The sequence below is a fragment of the Drosophila simulans genome, chromosome 3L, assembly GCF_016746395.2.
Source record: "Drosophila simulans strain w501 chromosome 3L, Prin_Dsim_3.1, whole genome shotgun sequence".
Classification (NCBI taxonomy): Eukaryota; Metazoa; Arthropoda; class Insecta; order Diptera; family Drosophilidae; genus Drosophila; species Drosophila simulans.
Genome location: NC_052522.2, coordinates 3,209,710 through 3,229,120, shown reverse-complemented (window position 1 = coordinate 3,229,120; position 19,411 = coordinate 3,209,710). Strand labels below are relative to the sequence as shown.

At 40.1% G+C, this 19,411-nt stretch overlaps 3 protein-coding genes across 4 annotated transcripts; all 3 read right to left on the bottom strand.

Moving 5' to 3' along the window:
* Positions 1-229: 229 nt before the first annotated feature.
* On the bottom strand, positions 230-5,520 carry LOC6736616. The gene is made up of 3 exons (XM_002083436.4): positions 5,246-5,520; positions 2,025-2,454; positions 230-1,001 (listed from the first exon to the last, which is right to left on the bottom strand). Exons 1-3 carry the CDS (start codon positions 5,246-5,248, stop codon positions 445-447), a joined length of 990 nt encoding a protein of 329 aa, XP_002083472.1. The 5' UTR covers positions 5,249-5,520; the 3' UTR covers positions 230-444.
* Positions 5,521-7,535: 2,015 nt separating this feature from the next.
* LOC6740769 lies at positions 7,536-8,315 on the bottom strand. Its single transcript, XM_002083435.4, has 2 exons — positions 7,958-8,315; positions 7,536-7,890 (listed from the first exon to the last, which is right to left on the bottom strand). The coding sequence occupies exons 1-2, from the start codon at positions 8,009-8,011 to the stop codon at positions 7,606-7,608; spliced, it is 339 nt and encodes a 112-aa protein (XP_002083471.2). The 5' UTR covers positions 8,012-8,315; the 3' UTR covers positions 7,536-7,605.
* A 34-nt stretch (positions 8,316-8,349) lies between these two features.
* On the bottom strand, positions 8,350-18,528 carry LOC6736614. Of its 2 annotated transcripts, XM_039293384.2 has the most exons (6): positions 18,442-18,520; positions 17,753-17,985; positions 9,739-10,054; positions 9,184-9,350; positions 8,950-9,072; positions 8,350-8,888 (listed from the first exon to the last, which is right to left on the bottom strand). In XM_039293384.2, exons 3-6 carry the CDS (start codon positions 9,800-9,802, stop codon positions 8,820-8,822), a joined length of 423 nt encoding a protein of 140 aa, XP_039149318.1. In that variant the 5' UTR covers positions 9,803-10,054; positions 17,753-17,985; positions 18,442-18,520; the 3' UTR covers positions 8,350-8,819. The 2 variants fall into 2 exon arrangements, with proteins under 2 accessions (XP_039149318.1, XP_016030203.1); XM_016170764.3 differs by lacking the exon at positions 17,753-17,985 and having other exon boundaries at positions 18,442-18,528.
* Positions 18,529-19,411: the final 883 nt, after the last annotated feature.

The following is a 19,411-nucleotide window of genomic DNA, read 5'->3' as shown; positions in this document are numbered from 1 at the left end:
TCGCGATAAAGCCGATGATTAGGCGCGGCACACGCCCCAAGATGTTGCCAAAGAAATCTCGGCGGTGGCAGACTCACCCGTCAAATGGCCAATTAATCACAGACCCCCGAAAGCTCAGCCAGAAACGACCCAAAACGAACCAATCGACTTTCTTCGCAGACCCATCAATCACGACCTTCTGGGTCTTTAGTGGTAATTGTTTCGGCTAGCTCAAACAAACGGTGGCACACATCTTATGCATTACGACTATTTATTACAAATTATCATTGATTTTAGGGCTACTTGGGGCAAATAATTTAATTAAACACTAGGCTCGTAACTATAGTTTTAGGTGTACGTAAAGCTGCGTCCTCGTAAAGTCGCTGACTAATTGTGTGCTAGCTAATTAAACGCGGTGGTCGTTGACTTCCATGTGGAACTCCCATCATGTGGAACAGCTCTTGCTCAGCGGATGAGGTGTCTCGCCCGGTATTTCGTGGGCAGCAGGGACATGGGATCCGTATTGTTGGGCACCTCTCCGGCCACTGCTCCCACGGGCTGGCTATCGGTGAACTGACCCGTGGGTGCGTAGGCTCCATAGGGATCCGATCGACTGGCCCATCCACCCGACTGCGACTCATACTGGTAGCCCTGACCGGCGAGCTGAGCCTGGGTCTGGGCGTTTCCGTGGATGTGCAGGTGAATCTCCTTGCTGGGGGGATGGCCAGCGCCATGACCACTCAATCCAGTGGTGCCCCACGACTCCTTGGCATGAGGATTCCAGCCCGGGTAATTGAAGGACGGCGCCGTGTTCTCATACTGTCCAAAGAGACTGGACTTCAGGGTAATGAACTTTCCCAGAATGGCAATGGCATTCATAACCACTAAGACCTTGAGCAGGAACAGAGACTTCATACCAATGGCGACCAGAAAGGCAACCATCGCCGAAAGGACGCCAAACTTGAAGATAATGGGTATCAAGGCCATCTGAAGACGACGGATTTTGCCAAAGGTACGACCCTCTGAAAGATACATAATAAATTCCAGTATAAATAAAATATATAAAAGAATTAATAATATTAATTTCTGAAGGTATACCTTTATGTTATATAAATGAAATAGGTTAATTAATACAAAATACTGGGAAATCATTCAGCTGAAGTTCATAAAAATACGCATTAATTCGTAAAGTGTCAGTGGCGCCACTGCCCCAAAGAAATTCCGCTGGGTTTATCTCCCTCAACTGCTATAATTTCATCAATAAACAGAGCTGAACGCACAGCTATGCGAAAGTCCAATAAAAAACAATTCGCAAACAACGAAAAAAAAAGCCCAGCAAAAATATTTTCTCATCGCTTAAAGATGAGCTGTCTTATTTAATAAATAATTTGAGCGGCTCTAGAAAAGATGCGGAAAGTGAAATTACAATCTTCGTCCGGCATATACATATATCACAGCTCGCACTCCGAGATGATTTTTTCTCAGCTCTTTGGTGCTAACACCTTTTAGCGGCTTTTTGCTGTTTGCTTAGCGGCTACAGGTTTCATTGAAAACGAAAGTGAGTCAAAAGGCAGGGCTCTGGGAAATCGGTTTTGATTTGAAAAGCCGCTAATCATTTGAGAGGCAGATGCAATCAGCCTAAATGAGATACGCACTGAACTGATATAAAATGACCACACTAATTGCTGTGTCCACAAAGAGAAAATAGGTCTTAGTCTGGTTTACATCAAGTAAAATTACATGTGGAAATGATATTTCAACTATGTCATTGCAATCGTAAACTGTATGACAGCTTCGTAATTTAACAAGTATTTAATTGATCGAGTTAAAATATTGTATAATATGTCTTTGAATTCAACCAGTTTCATAATTAGTTTTTAATATCAACAGTTTTAGAAAATGTCTGCTACTTTGTCAAAATGACTCAATCGACTTTATATGTAAATGCAATTGTCGCGGTCTTTTTTCTTTCGGTGTATGCCTTTAAACTGCGTTTTGTTCGGTATTTGCTTTTTTAATCTTTTGTTTTCTTGAGGGGGACTCACCCACAGCTGAGCTGCCGGACGCGGGCTTCCCGTCGTCGTCATCGCCGAATAGGCTTTCACTCAGATCGCTGCGAAGCCAGCCCCACAGAGTGCGAACCATGCCCCAGACACTGAGATCTGTGGGATCCGTGGCTGCCTGCACTGCATTGGGGTTCTTGTTACTCGATGCCCCTACTGCAGCTTCTTTGTCAGCCGCATCCACCGCAGGTTCCTCCGCCTCCTCCTCGTCGTCGTCGTCGTCGTCATCCTCGCCAGCATCTTCATCGTCATTTTCCTCCTCGATTGGCGATGCAGCAGCCTCCACCTCTGGCTTTTCCGACGCTTTTTCGACCTTCTTCGTTATCTTGGCACCAAAGGCACTGCTTAGGCAGCAAAAGGCCAACAGAAGCAGCAGCAACGAGTGCCGCGCACTTGAACTCTTTGTGAGAAACTGAAAGTGGAACCAACAGAGAAATTATATCAGTATGTGCCAGTGTTTGTCTCTCATTGTCCAAGTAAAAAGGCCATTTCATCATAGCAAGGTGCGGATGTTGCGTAAACAAAAGACTTAGGAAACGAACCTGTTGCCACCTTGTCGAGTCGTGAAACGCACTTTAGAATCCACTTTGAACCATTTCAACGGCTTGGGCCATAAAATGTTTTATGGTCTCGCCTTGGTGCGAAAGCATTTCCCATTTTAAACTCAACCCGGCTCTTGTGTAATCCAACATTTTTTAACGCTAAACACATTTTTTAGACTGCGGCTGATATCAATTTATATGCAAATTTAAAAGGTTGCAAAAAATATGTCGCATTGTATAAAACGGTGATTTATATACTAACGAGTCAGCCGGATAGAGACAAAGTGAAATTTAAGCAGGTTATGTTGTTAAACGTTTAACCAATAATCTTTTTGGATAATTCTTTATGTTAATATGAGTTTAATGTAATTTACCAAATTGAAAAAATTTATTTTTGCTATTCCTATTGTATGTAATTTAAAAGCATAAAGGTAACACACCAAAGCTACAAATCATTGAGTATTTAACATTCCCACCGAATTTCTTTAAAAACAAGGTAAGCAACCTTCACTTCTACTTAGTGAAATTAAAATACAAAACTATAAAATATCTTAGCTACGAATACCCAAAAAAAAAACGGAAAGTCATTGCTCACAAGCTTTCCATTTTACAATTCACCTGCAGAACTTTAAGAAACCAAAAATATAATTGTTATACCTAATCACTAAGATGCCATGGGAATGGAACTATGTTATTTTCAAAACAATAACCCCAACAAAAGGTAAACAAATTATGTGGAGCTAACGGTTGGCTTCATTCCCCGAAAGAATATTCGTCAAAACGTTGGCGATGTTTTAATTAACTGGCCCAAAAGAATTTGCATGCCAAAATACAGATGCCAAGAATGTTCGACATGATTTGCGTTTGCTTTGCTTTTCTTAATAAAATGCGATTGGTGGCCCTTTGTGAGGCCTCTTTGTTGTGAATGATTCGATTTTTTATTAGTAGGCCATGTGCCTTTGTGCCCAATTGGATTCGGCTCCAACTGTAAAAGGAAATCTATTTTAGCATGCCCTTGATTCAAATTTAACTGAGCGAGAAAATTGATTTGAATTTTGTGTGGGCCCTAAGATGCGGTAAAACAAAGAAGAAAGTCTTTCCCCAGTGATGCAACAGCCGAGCAAATGCATTGTTGAGATACTCAATTTATATGTGTTTATTGATTTACATAATTTTCCAGTTCAGCTTGACAGACTGAACTCGGTTTTTCGGCTTAGTTTCACTGCCTATTTGTTTTAAACACGATCCCAACCTGTTAATTAACATCTTCTGAGTTGTTTCATCATCAGACCCAAGCGTTATCACATCTGACACACTCACTTTCAGGACATCTTCTCGAACATTATGGGTGAAATTTCATTCGACCTCATCTGGCTTATATGTAAATATTAACCGAAAATATTTGCACTTGCTGCCGGGCAAGATTTCGCCTGGAGTTTCGACGAAATGATGCCGAACAACCATAAAATTGTTACCAACTGATGATTCGGTAGATTTAATACGGTTGGTGGGAATTGGCATTAATGTTCACACAGATCTATAGGGAAATGTTTTCACAAAAAGATCTCGTGAAATTCCACCTTATTATTCATTTATCACATTAGTTGAATAATTTGTCAACATTTTGAAATCATTTCTGTCTGGCTCACGGTTTATTTAACATTGCTGATGAAAACACCGAAATGAGGAGTATTAAATGTAAATGTTCTAAACATTGTTATACATGGGCTTTTTGTTATTAAAGCTAAGCTTCCTGACTAAACATTTATTGATTATAATTGTAATTAGAGTAGCAATAAATTCCCTGAACTTTCGTTTCATGTGGGTGTAGCAGGCATTTTATGATTTTATTACATATCGTAAACATAAAACCATAAAATCCTAAATTTATCTCTAGCGTAATTATGCATTTGAGGCACGGCTTTCTATGTTTATTGCTGGGCTGGTCATAATAAAAACTATGAGCTAGTAAAGTTGTAAGTAAAACACCGATGATGCAATTAAGCGGCACGTGGTTGAGGCAGCCAATTTAACCATTCGACCATTATCTAATGTCAATATAATGTCGCAGTTCATGACACGACCATGTGGCAGAAATGTGAATGTGTAGTATTAGGTTAACCAGCCAAGTTAATAACAGCTCGGGGGAATCTTGCCAACAATTGAAAACTGGCCCGAATGAAAACACGCCTCAAAAGAAAGTTTGGCTTGAAACTAACCAAACAAACAAGTGATTTTTGTGCCAAGAATTGTTAGCATTTGTCACACTGGCTTTTTGGCCAACATTTTAAGCCTTTTGTGATTTGTGTGCTATGGTTCCTTTTCTTTTCACATAGATCGTGTTCAGAATTCCAATGAACAATGCACCGCAAAAACAGAAGTATTATATGAAATTTGAGCTCAACAGCAAAACTTGTGGCACCAATTGTGTATATTATTTTATTAACAGAAAGTTCTGGCAAACATGAAAAACTCTATATCAGTAATTACTTTGTCTCTATCAACATAATAAATGTGGCGCCCAACGTGTAGCCTTATATCCTTTCTGGTAATTAGATTAATATCTTTTGCATTCCTTTTCATGAATTTTATGTATATGTATGTAACTTTTTTTTCCGTGTGTTAATTGAACTTGGCCGCTGGCCTTTATTTCGTACTCACCATAATGGGGACTGTGACTATTTGATTAGTGTATGATAATTGCAACACTAGCTGCAGCTGTATCCTGAGTTTTTAGTGATTGATTTGGACCACTTTCACGCGAATCTATGGCAGACACGCAGATGTTGGCCAAAAAATAAATATACACGAGACTTCAGCTGAATTGGCCAAGGAGTGGAGATAGTTTGGAATCAAGTTCGCATGGAAAGCGACTGCAACGCTTGAGATGTGCCCGTTGACTGGCAATCTGAGTTGGCCTCGGCCACCAGGTAAGATCCACCGCCTCTGCCGCGGCCAACGTCGCTGCTCGGACTTTTGGTGGATGCGGACCAGTCTTGGCCAAGTCGGCGCTTCTTCGCGCTGTTTGCTTGGCTACCGACCACTAGTTGGCACTCTCACAAAGCCAGAGACACACGCTCTCCCAGTTACAATTTCGTTTTCAACACTTTCTTCACAATTTCCCCTAAACGGCAGCAGCAGCCACCAAAAACTGCAAAGTCAATGTCTCCATCTTTATCTATATCTCTCTGTATCTGTATCTCTACTCTTTTCTTCCTGCATGGACTGCCTTTATTACGAATTGTCGTGCAATGGCTCAGAGCATGAAAACGCTGTGTGAACGTGACAATACGCACAACTGACGTCACTAGTACTGGCACCCAGTGCCCTCATATAAACAAATAAGTATTGTAATATTAGTGCATTATAGTATTCAATCTTACCTTATTTGTTGAAAAGGAAGTACAGGAAGCATTCCATCTCGTTTAGTAGTTAATTATACAAACATATTTAGATTGTTTTTATACACAACTCAGCAAAAAGCACATATAATAACAAATGAGATGGTTTCGGAATTCAATTACCTTTCCCAAAAATTGTTAGCCAAAAACGCATTCAGGTAATGAGAGAAAATGGGCTGATCAACAGCAATTGCGTTCTGCTGCATTTAGCCCCATCAGCAAGTGAATTGCATTATTTCAAATTAACTAATTGGTAATACAATATAGCTCCACAATTTCCCCAAATGAGATAAATGGGTTTTGCGGCTTTCTCGTTTCGTGTTTCGCCTGCATGGTAAGTCGATGCCAAACATTTTTGCCGGCTACCTTTTACTAGCCATCCGTCGCTTTGGGCCGCGTTTCGTGATTCGATTGTCTTGACCCATTTCCCCACTACGCAGTCTCTCTCTCTCTCTTTCTGTTCGACCCGGTGCCTCTCTTTCTTTTACGCACCTAACCACCACCCATTCACATTCCCTGAAGATCATCTGTATCAAGCGATTTACATGATAATGTCGGATACATTGGGCTAAAGTTCTATTTGGAGAACCCTTTCATATCGCATCGAAATGTTTTGATTTGTGGCCAATAATTGTCACAGTTTTGTGTGAGGAAGTTACAGTTAACCAGAACATTCTCCTCGCATGTTGCTCCAGAAATGCATAAAGTCCAGATCTTATGAACAGGTGGTCATTTTACGATCTTACACTTTATTAGCATTACATCAAATGGAGTTGCCACATATCGCTTACATAAACAATGCAGGTTCATTGCTCTGGGTGGTGGTGCAGCATAATCCAAAGGTTTGTCCAAATCATTACATAATGGTAGGCAACTGGAACTAGCGATTGTGTGTGAAAACCGTTAAGTACACCAACATGAGTTCAGGTTCAGGTTCAGTCGGAGGTTGAGCTCTGGGTTCAGGTTTTCCGGCTTGTTGGGTTGCTCTATGACAGTGTCAACGAAACGTGAGTTCATATAAAGACCTCCCCGAAATACTATATCAAAAAGTTCCATTCAAGAGCATGGTTATCCTAACGGTTGTCACACCTTTCGGCTTTCAGACAGCTCCACATTCTGGATTATCAATATTCTTCAGCATTTCCATTTTAACAAGGGACTCATATTTCCCAGACACCCTTCATTCTCCCCAAGCAATTAGCTATCTTAAACGACCCAATTACGTTTCAGATTTCCCTTTTATAGGCCTTTTTTTCTTTGTCATTCTGATAGAGGGACTCTCACCATTAGGCTATCTTAAGAGACCAATTGCCTTAGTAAGTTAAGAGACATTTTTATGGACTGAATAATATACTAATAACTGGCTAGAATTAGAAAATATGTAAAGTTAGCCTTGCAATTGTTTGTTGAAAAAAGTTCAACTTTTCCACAACTAGTGATAATGAATGCTATTTAAAATCAGGCCAATTTGTTTTTAATGCAATAATTACTTCTAAACAATGGCTTGCGTTTCCCATTTAAATACATTTTTTGTAGTTCTTATTTTAAACAAAAATAAATATTTTATTTGCAATGGCTGAACATCTTAACAAACGAAAAACACTTAGTTGGAGTTGAGGACTACTTCTTGCCATAAACATTCGCATAGTAGCTTTGCCAATTGGAATTACTCAATGTGGCATATGGATTATAGTTGTTGGTGTTGTAGTACGTGGGATAGAGATATTGACCGATGACATAGGGCCAGATCCTAATCTGCCTATTGGAATAGGGACTCGGTGTCGTATACGTGCTGTAATAGTAGGGATATGGCGTCGTCTGGTAGTAATAGTTGTTCAAACTGGAGAATGTGGGGCTTGGTGTGTAGTAGGGATTATATTGTGTATAGTATTGGGCAGATGTCAGCTACAAAATATTAAAATAAAATAAGTAAATAAAATATAAATTATTAAATATTACATGTAGGACTCACCGCCAGCAGGACCGCAATGAGCAGCAGTGAAAAATAGCTCAAGTAGTGTGACATTTTGATAGAGAATCGTTTGCAAACTGACTCTTCTGAAATCGGGCAATCCAATTTATAAAAATTTGACGCGGGAGAGGCGACAATTTTACGCCCCGCTGACAGATGCCAATTTTCGCAATTAAATAAACCTTTTTTTCTGGGCCAGAACTTTCGTCATTGAACTTGACTCATCCGGGTTACGTTCGGTACCAGCAACCATCATCATTCTGGGGGGTTGTTTACCCATAGATATGGATACAGATGTGGATGATGGGGCGGTGGATTCCCGTGACGTGTGCAACAACAACATTAAACGAATTGAAATTACCGAAAATTGTGAAAACATTTTGTTAAGTCAATTAATTGGGCGAGCATTAGCGTAGCAATTTGATTTGTTTTTATTATTTCGGTTTAAGATTGCTTACAAATACGAAGATTATTTGTAAATTATACAATAATGTGGCGGACCCATCCGAGGTTGTTCCGGGCATATCGAATGGAAAGTTATAGTTATAGAATGGATTTGTAGTTGGAATGGAAATGGAACTGGGGACCATCTCTATATACATTATATACACAACACGACTCCTCTCGCACGACTCAATTAATTAGACTACAATACAAAGGTACAAAACGAAACTCAACAAAATCGTCAACAAGGCGCTTAAATTAGTTTATCTCATTTGGATGGAATTTTACTGGTTTTCACACTTTTTTTCTTTCTTGTTTTCAGTTACAATTACTCAGCGTTTTGCATACGGCGTTTAATTTAATTAGTTTGTTTGCTTCTTTTGGAGACACAATAAATATTTAATTAAGTGCAAATCGTTCAGTAATCCTCGTCATCTTCATCTGGCGGATCTGTGGCATAGGTCAGTTCGTTCAGGTAGAACCATTTCTAGGGTATGAGATAGCTCATAAGTATGTGTTTCAAGAAATGGAGGTATTATAGAACTCACTGGTGACTCTGTGCAGTTAAAGTTGTAGTCCCAATCACAGATTCTGTACTCCTGGTTAAAGCTCGTCTCATTGGCGCACAGATGGGGAATCCGATTGCCCTCCTCGTCGCACATGTGAAAGATCTGTTGAATCGAGTGCACATGTATAGTATACTTTTAGGCTCTTGGAAAACTCTCTTTCAAAGCTTGGATTAAGCTTCTTTCCCTTCTTTTTCCTGAGAGAGAGATACTCACCTGGCAATTGTACTCCATGTCGGCATAGAAGCCCACAGAACGCCTCTTGCAATCGAACGAGAATGTGATATTATCTAAATTCGTCCATTCCTTCGTCTTGTGATTTTGAAATACTGGACTGGCTGGCTCTTGGCCTTGAACCGCAATGGCGGCCAGCAAAATAGGACCTGAAAATTACCATGCAAAAAGATAGATTTCATTTAACTTGAATACTTGATGAGTTAACATAGTTCACTACAAAGGAAGCTCTTTAAAAGATACTTGTAAATTCAAGCCAAAGCTAACGTTTTGCACCTGCAATTCCCCCAGTTGGCCTGCCAGGTGTCTTCCTCCTCTTTCGCCCACATTGACCATGGCCAATTTCTTAAGTTATTTGGCTCACGCATGGCCCAAACACTCTGAGTGGGCCAAAATGGGGGGAAAAAAAACAAAACAATGACCGATGACAGACGGTTTGCGTTAACCGAGTGGCTTAATCGACGCACTTAGCATTTAATTTGTGTCTCCGTCTCGACTTGACTGGAAATTGAAGTCTTTATTGAGGCCACTACTCACCTAGTAAAACGCCGGAAAGCCATAAAATTCTATAACTGTAAACCATTTTTGTGGTGTTGGACATTTTGGCGTGATTTTTGTTTGTTTTTTTTCCCGACCGACTGCTGTCCGCTCCGTTTTGATATCACGCTGAAAATCCAAATCACGATCGTCTCGCACTCGCTCTCTCTCTCTCTCTCTCTCTCTCTGTCGCACACACTCGCCCTCTCGCTCGCTCTTCTGGCCTCTTGCTACGCGTCCATTTAGCTGGCTCTGTTTTCAATTAGGAAGCGTGTCTTCAGTTTATGGCCGGCACATGGCTAAAACGGGGAGCGGGCTTAAAGAAAGAAAACAAAATAAGTCGAAATGGCAGTGAGCTACAATATGTTGAATTAGGCTATTTTACATTATTCAACGGGGATTAAATAATAAATAATAACATATAGTAAAGAAATGCAGGCCTTACAACATTGCTACTTAATTTAACACTTTAAATAAATAACTTGTTGTCTGAATCTTGAAGAATATAAACAGATATAACTCGCTAGTTATGAAATTCTGTAAACAAAATGCCAAACTTGGTCACATCTTTTCCTTCCTTCATCAACTGGTTGAAGTGGGCTTTCGGCTCATTACCAAACCAACCAGACGAGGCTTAGACGCAATTTACATGCCAAACCCACGCGGCCAAGACTTTGGACTGACTCATCATCATCGTCAGCCGGATGTTTCTGTTTCGCAGTAATCATCTCTGCTAATTGATTTTCCCCGATATGCAGCTGACACCAGTTGAAAACCACTCCAAAACTCCAAAAGTGAGTAATCCGCACCTTGTTTGGGCCAACAGGATATGTGTGTCGGCAATCGCTGACCCACTTTGCTGCCATTCAAAGTTCTTTTCTATACCTTCAACGAAATCGAAAACATATTTATGTCATAATAGCCGAATACCACATCAATCATACGTTGCCAAATTAACAGAGCGCGTTTGAAATGATTTAAACGCCATTAAAAGTCAATAAGTCTCAATGGCAGATTCAATCGACAAAAAAGAATTCACTTATGCAAAAACTTGTTTACTGCTTTTTCCAGCGAAGTGAGTGATTTATTTTCGAATTTGTATGGCCGATTGTGTTTTTTAGCAGCGAGTGAAAGAAGGCCATGTTCGACCTTGTGGGCTCAATTAAATTGTCAACCCTTTCGCATTGGCGATTCCCTTGGTTAATCCAAGTCTTTCACCTGGGCCCCGAGTAAATCCTTGACATTTTATCGCAATTTATGGCCGCCAGATGCGTAGATGCTGTCGATGGGCAAAAAGGCCACGAAAGACGAAACCCAAGCCAGACGAAATAATCGTAAATTGTCTTTATCTCGGCCTCCCTCGCAACTAATTTTCAGCGCCAGGAGTTGGGTTCGCGACTGCATCAAAAATGAATGATATGCAACATTTTTGCCATCCCTCCAAAGTCTCTCAGCTCCGTGATGAAGTGAAGGCAGTCTTAAGGCGACGTATAAGGTCATCAGTGCCAGGCGGAGCAAAAAGCCATCTTCACGCAAAACTGGTAAAAATTTCATGGATGGCATGGGCACGTTGCTGGAAAGAGGGGACCCTGGATGAACGCCTCTGAACAAAGAGGCGCCTCCAAGATGACACAGCAGTCATCCAGCTGTCCCGAACCCTGTCCATTTGGGCAGCTCGTCTTTCGCCGTCATTTCAATGGCCATGAGCTGGCGATGGCGCCTGTGACAATTGGTTAAAACCCCGCTCAAAGCGCGCTCCCCTCGAAATGCCGCATTAAGCCCACTCTTGAATCTCTCTCTTGACGGTTTCCGCAAAATGGTTAGACAGTTTTCGAAGTTTCGGGCTAATGGGAAAACACTCAAGCAGCTTCAAATGACGCCTACAAATCCTTAAGAGGTTTTAGGCCGCGAAGTAATTGATTTGAACGGATTTCACACATCTTTGTTTCGCAGCGTTAAGTAGTTGGATACCAATGCACTAACATTTGTTTTATTGTTAATAATACTATTTAAGGTTTAAGGAATGTTAAGGAAGGCTTAGTGGTTTTAAGTTAATGAATATAATTTAAAAATATATATAAAAGAAAACTATTGCCATTTTAAGGGATGTTAAATAGCATGATTGAGTGCTTTGATGAAAACTTTGCTAATTCATAAATATTACCAAGGGCATTCAGTCTTCGTTGATGACTGGCTTGAGAGAAGAAGAAGATTCCTCACCCTGGGCATCCCCGCCAAATATTCATGGCATCCTCACTTTTGACATTTTCTGACGAGCGTGAGAAGCGACTGCTGCCTCTATACTATAGACTTTAGACCATAGTTGCCAGACTCGGAGCTCTAGAGAGCCCATCTGGCTTGGTCCATCAATACCAATTGGCGGTGGCTGGTTGACTTCGTGGCCGGATTCTGTTGGCCAGCGAATTCCTCGGATGCAACTGGCAAGTACAATGCTGTGGGCCATCTGCATGCCACGGGCATGTGTGGCATTCAATTTGGAAACACATTTTGAAAGTCTCATTTTACATTTTATGTTCGGGCCGTTTCGTTTTGTTTTTTTTTTTTTTTTTGGGATTGGGGGTTTCAGTGGACTCTCGTTGATTGGGTTTGTGGCTAATTCGGAAGTTTGTTGGCGTTGCCTTGCGAAACATCGCACTAATTTGTTAATTTCTGACGCGTAACCGAGGGCGCAATGTTTTATGGCATTTTGGCTCTGTAAATTATGCAAATTTATCAAATTAAATTGTTTCTTTATGAAGCAACGGCATGCGGGTAAAGAAAGTGGTGCCCTTGAGTTTAATGTAAACTTTACTCCTGCTGCTTTATGGCAAAATGGTTGAATTAATGTTTACTTTTGATCAAAATTATATTAAATTATCGTTCTTTTTTTAATTTTACCAGGAAATTATTTTTTGGAATTATACTGGTGAGTGAAATATATTTATCGATGATTAAACAATAAAAAAAAAGTTAACAAGACCGAGAGGAGGCAATTTGAGACTTATCTGCGCTTTTTTCTGCTCCAGCATGTGCAACAAAGTGAGGTGAATAGGCAAGAAAGTAAAATGGAAAAGCGGGGAAAATTATTTCACGTACATATGCGCATGTGTGTGTGTGCAGCAGCGGAAGCGTCGCTAATTGGCGGAACTGCCGCTCAGCAGCGGCAACAATGGCTGGAAAAAATAAAAAGCTGCAGAAATATGTTGAAAACCGGCGATGACGACACCTGAGATGGCTTATTGCCACCACCACGCCCCGCTTCGCACCGCTCCGCCGGAACTGATCGGATGGGATCGGATCTCGAATCTCCAGTCTCGGATCTCGGATCTCTGATCTCGGATAGATGGCCAGCACTTGCATAACCGGGCGGCAAACATGGCCTAATCATCCCATCCGACGCCCAAGTAGCGGTTAGCCAAATTGATTAGGCCGACAGCGTTGACACTTCAAACTTGGACTTTTGCACACATTTCGATTTCGGAAAAGCACGGTGAAATACCGCGAACAAATGACAACGATAAATGGTTGCCGTTTAATTGAGCCGCGATCCAAATGAAAAACCCGCTTGACCAGCAACCCCCTGGCCTGCCCGCCCACTTCCGCCCCCCGCCCCCTCCTCATCCTCATCCAGACAACGACGATTATTGGCCTTGAAAATTCGGTACGCAGAAATGCGCTTAATGCGAAAAATCAATATTGCTAAAAACGCAAACATACACACATATCCAGCAGCAAATCAACAAGGAAAAATAAAACCAAAAAAGAGATGACAAGTTGATCGCTCGGCTCAGTAAAACCGGCTTAAACGCGGACTTGTACTAAAACGAAGCAATCAAAGCGAGCTTAAAACTATACAGCTACACCAAAGCCCACAAATTTAACATAATTTACTAAAAACAAAGTTAGACGTCCTTAACGTGTTTGAAAACGACGACAGCGAAATTACCAAGGAAAATTGAGGCTTATATCTTTAATTATATGTTCGAATGCATATTTACATTTGCGCAAAACGAAAACAGCATTTTGACCGCTTTTATGATAATTGAAAACATAAAAAATAAATTGAAGAAAGCCCTAGGGGTTTTCAATATTTAATTAAAATACGATTGTGTCAGATCATAGACATCATCAAATTGTTTACAATATGTAAGCACTAAAATATTAATATTCAAGATTATATAAAAGCAATTAAACCTAAGGAAATTGCATGATGTACATCGTGTAATAGCACTATTATAAATATTATTATACCCATTTCAATTACAAATCTAAATTTCGATAAATGTTTAAATTGAACTTAAGCCCATCTTCAGAGCTGATACAGAGTGGCACCATTAATGATGCGATTACTTTCCTACCGAAAACACATAACATTTGAATCCAATTGATATATGTCCGACAAAATAATTAAGTTAAGCAATAAAAAGCCTGACAGCTTATGACCATATTTTTATGGCTTATTTTTTGTTTACACCAACTTATTAGTTTAAGGAAACTGTTCGGACTCAAACGATAAATAATGAATTTATAGATCTATTAAATTGGAAATACCGCTTGGCATGGAGAGGAAATTAAATTTCAATGCTCAAGTTTAAAGAAAGTCAGGTGACAACTCGTTTGGCAGTGGGAAAATATAAGCCAATCAATTACTGCATCTTAATTTCTTGTTTGGGTAAGCAACCATATTTCAATGGACATTGGATACTTGTAAAAAATACCAATTAAATGAGAAACATTTATAATGAATGGATCAGGTTTTTATCGCACCAACAGTAGCTTGCAAAGAACATTGAACATTGTGGCATTAGCAGAGAAACCTTCCACGGCAGTCGCAATCAATGAATAGAGTCTTTAACTAAATCCCATTGTTAACCCTACAAAATATGCGTTCAGGAAGTAGCGGTGGGCAGCTGGAAAGCGGCCTCAAAAGGTCGCACGAAACTAATAATTAATTAAAATTCCATTAAACGCAGCGAGATGCCGATCGATCACACAATGCCAATTCAGTGATTTAAATGCCATCAGCAGCTGCCAGAAAAGAAAAGATCGATCGGCTACCGATTGCACATACAGATGTACCTGTGCTTGACCACCAAGTATGGGTCTTTCGATCCCAAGACGATGTCCATCCGTCATTAACATATCAGCTTTTGTGCTTCGCCAGAAATAACAATCGTTACAAGGGCATAACCGCCATCACCACCGGCTGGCTGATGATGCCGATGAAATATCTCGGTTATCTGGGCAGATACCCAGCGCCGAGTTTAAGCTGATATTTTTAGATTCGCCACGGTAACATCTCATTGAAGTTGCCCTTCCTCACTTCATAGATCTGACAACCCTCGACCAGCCAAAGATCGCAACTCATCCAATTTGTAGTGCGAATTCGCCCTCTGGCTGCCTTTGAAGTGCGGATTAGGCCTGCATCCCAGAAAGATACAAAGATACAAGACCACGAAAACCATCAAAATCATTAGACATTGATGTTGCCACGGAAACCAACTATTTGCAAAGGCTACAGCATTTTATATTTTTATTTATACCTTTTTTTATTTCGCAATCTTGTATTAAATCTTAAGCCTTAAACTTGTCGGACTTGTTGGCTCTTTTGCAAGAAGAGGTGTGATATTGAGATCAAAATTTGTTCGTGAGCGCGGGGAACTTTTAAGCCTGCCATCGATTCTTGTTAACATTAGTCACATACTATTTATAAAACAAAACAAGGACATAAGTGGCTAAGAGGCTTAACATCTATCAAGAAAACTTGTGAAAATAATTAAGCTAGTCTAGTTCCTAATATACTAATTCGGATTAGGAATATCGGAAGTATTTGCAGAGTAGAAAAAAGCCTGCCTGTTTTTAAGATTGATCTTTTTTTAATACCCCAATTTATTTTCATTTTCTCGTATAACAAGTTCCAATGCTCTGCACATTTTAGCACCAAATTTATGATCGCACACTTTAAAATCTTTCCGCGACAACCATAAAGGCACTGTGACGCAAACGGTAAATCCATAATTTAAAAGAATTAGTTAACATAAATTGAATAATTTATCTGTGCGATTATATATAACACTGTCGTCTGCCGAAAAATGAATGTGTTCTGGAAACAACTTCACTTGGCATTTGATCGCGATTGGCCAATGGGTGAGGTGGCCAATAGATTCTGGTTTGATTTCTCAATTGCGAATGTAAGCCGAACCGGTTGAAGCGAAACCCTTTTGGTCGAGTTCAAGGCTCGCCACGTGTCGTATACGTGATGTGCCGGCACTTGGGCAAATCCAATCCAATCCACACGTTGCATTAAGCACTTTTCACACAATTAAACAGCAGCGGCACTCAGGCATTTAGCCATTCAGCCAGCGGGCAACATTAACTAACTAACTTGTAATGTGGCAGCAATAAATTTTATGTAAATCGCCGCTTTTTTTGTGTAGTTTAAGTCGCATTGCAGCCACACAAGAAAACGGTACGGAGCTAAACAATGCAAATAAATTACAACTGCGGGTACGGATACTTTGTAAGCTGATGTGCAATTGAACGCAGAGATGTACATACCTATATGTTGGCAAAAAATAAGAGATAAATAAATAAAAACACACGCCATCGCAGACACAGATACTCGGCTAAAAATGCGCAGATTTTCCAAGAATTCGATGCCTAGCTGCACTTGACAACATTAACACAGTGTTCTTCTTGAATTGTATCAATAAACTAAATAAGAGCCTTTCAAAGAAATTATTCCAAATGTTTAAAACATCTTATTATTTATTTAAGAAGCTATCACTTCCTATTAGGAACTTTAAGCTTATGTGTAAAATTTACTGTTTTGATATGCTTCCAATTGCTTGAGGTATTTACTATATATTTCTCTGAGTGTAAAATAAGCGGGTGGCTGTTGTGACTCTCAATCTCAATGCACTCTCAGCTGCTGCGGCAGTTGCATTTAACCTGCAGCAGCAACAACAATCGCAGGCAACAAGTTATTTTTGTCCAAGTCATCGATTGCATGGCAGCTTTTGGCTTCGTCTTGGCTATGAACGGAAAATGCAAGTGACTCCATCGGATTGTTTTTATACAATTTACCAAAGAATTTATACATTCCTACACCTAACGCGAAAAAATAAAGGCAAACCGAAACCAGCTACACCAAACAGAACTTGCTAATTGAAAAAAATGCTTGGAAATTATCAAAATTGATTTTTGCATAATATTAACACTAATTAGTGCTATCGCATATCAAGTTTATTTTAGCCATAAGGTCAAACTATCAAATTTCCCAAAAAGGTTTAATAAAATCATCTAAAATATTGGTTAGCGTTCCAATTAGCCTAAAAGTAGTTGAGATATGGATGGGTATGCCAATTAGTTTATGAGAACTTTTAGAGCCCCTTTTTGGCCATTTTGTTAGACGATAAATAAAGCAAAATATATATATATTGTTCCGCCTTAGCCTCCTCAGTGTTTTATTTATTGATCAAGATTGTTTTGACATGCAAACATAAATGCTAGCAAATAATTAAAATAAACGAATGCGATTATTTATCACCATTTTTCAATACTGCTTTTAATGGTTATCTTTAAATTTGAAAAATATATTTAGAAAAAAAGCTATCTCTCCCCGCTGTCTAAACTAAGATCAGGCGATATCTCTAAGATATCCCGCTGAGCAACTCGTTTACTTGTTCTTTTGCATATTCATGCCGCACATGCGATGGCTATTCACCGCACCATTGTTATTTGAATGGCAAAGTTTAAGGTATTAGCCCGAACTAAGAAATCCACTCGAACGCCTCGTAATGATCGCCGCTTACGCAAAGTGCTCCGATTTGTGACAGATTTTGGTGTTTTGGTAGGCATTGAATTATGCTAATGGCGCCGATAGCGATATATCATTATGTGCGTGGCCCGCAGATCGTTATGTAAGTTTTGTTTGTTTGCCAGTTCGAATTGGGAGCACACACACGCATTATATAATGGGGGTTTTGCAGGCTGCACTTTGCCGAGGGCCTACCTTGATTTAGAGGTTGCACTGCGGCTGCGTATCCAAATATCCGAAATTCGAACTAAATCCGCATTAAATCCGAGAAATCCCAAGTCACTGAGGCACTGCAAACGACTTTCTTGCCAAATCTCGAGGCTGGCGCTTAATTATTTTTGAAAACGCATTTGCATAAGATTTTCTCGCTGGGCATGCGTATATACAGAGATATTTAAATTTGGCGTCGATACTTTATGTAATGAACACTGGAAAAACTATTGCTATTACGATGGCGGATTGCTATGGCTATTTCACCAGCCAGAAAACGGCAACAAAATATATTTTATATATAGATATTTATATATATGTATATATAAATATAGCTCTTTCTTCACACGCACACACACTCAAAGTCGCGGCACAGCTCAAATCGAATCGCGTATCCGTCGGATGCAAAGATACAAAGCCAAAGCTAAAAGACAAAGCAACAACCGTTCGCTCAAGCGCCCGTTGAACGAATAAAACGGCCCAAAGACTTGGCCCAAACACTTGACTTGGTCCGCAAAAAAGGCAGCGCCAAAACAAAGCCAAACAAAGCCAGCAAAGTCAGAAGAAACTGCGCAAAGACAGGCGCGAAATGAAAAGTGTTTCGTTTGGAATTGTCTTTACTTGTTTGCCGTGTCTTTTTGGCCAATGCATTTGTGTTGGCCTCGTTAGCTTACGGTGTGTGTTTTTTGGCCTGGAGACGTGAAAACGTTTGCAAAGTCGGCGCTCAACTGGTTCGCAGGCCGCCGCTCAAATTGGTTTTATACGCGGATCGCATCGCAGCGGAATGGATTGAATCGCTCTCGTGCGGAGCGCACTTGTATCTCAGAGATACATCCGCTGCATTCGCAATGGCCAAAAGAGATGGCCATTGAGGTAGGTTTACTTAGCTGCAGACTCCGCCAAGTGTGGTGGACTCGCTGCTTTTGGCAGCTTGGTGGTGCCAACTGGTTCCATTTCGGAGAATAAAGCTCCAGCTGCCAGTTGATTATTAGAGTATTCAAAATGTAGGCTCTTCATCTCGAATTTCATGGCTAGGCGAATGGACGAATACTGATTAGCCAGTTTCAACTGCCGAATGTGTGACGCTTTCAATTACCAGTTCTGGATGGAGCTCTCTTTCTATCACCCCTTATATGTACACTATCTATGGGTATATCTGTTTTCCTAAAAATGAAGCTATTCAATTTCTTCTATACCCAAACGAAATAGTTGTGTATCAAGCCTGTTCTCAAATCGATTTGATTTTAATGGTTATCAAATATCAAAAAGTCATATAATTCCCATTGCAGATTTTTAGGTGATAAACTTAAGTGTATTCTAGGTCTTGAGTTGTCCGCCCAGCTGTCCTTCCTTTCTCGTTTTTAATTAGCATAATTAAAATAAAATAAAGGCGAGCAATGGCCGACACCACAAAACGTATAAAATTAAATTAGCATGAGAACAACTTTTAGTTTTATTCATTTCTCTTTTTAGGTAATTCGGTGTGATTTTGTTGTTGGTTTCATTTGGGTATCTTCTGTGTGAGCGTCTCTGTTTAATTTGGATATTTGTGGTTTTGTTACTTGGCTATGCGGCCAACTGCTAACTTTGCGTCAAGTTCATCAAACACGTCTGATTAGGAGCCCGCCCGCCTCAAGTGGTAAC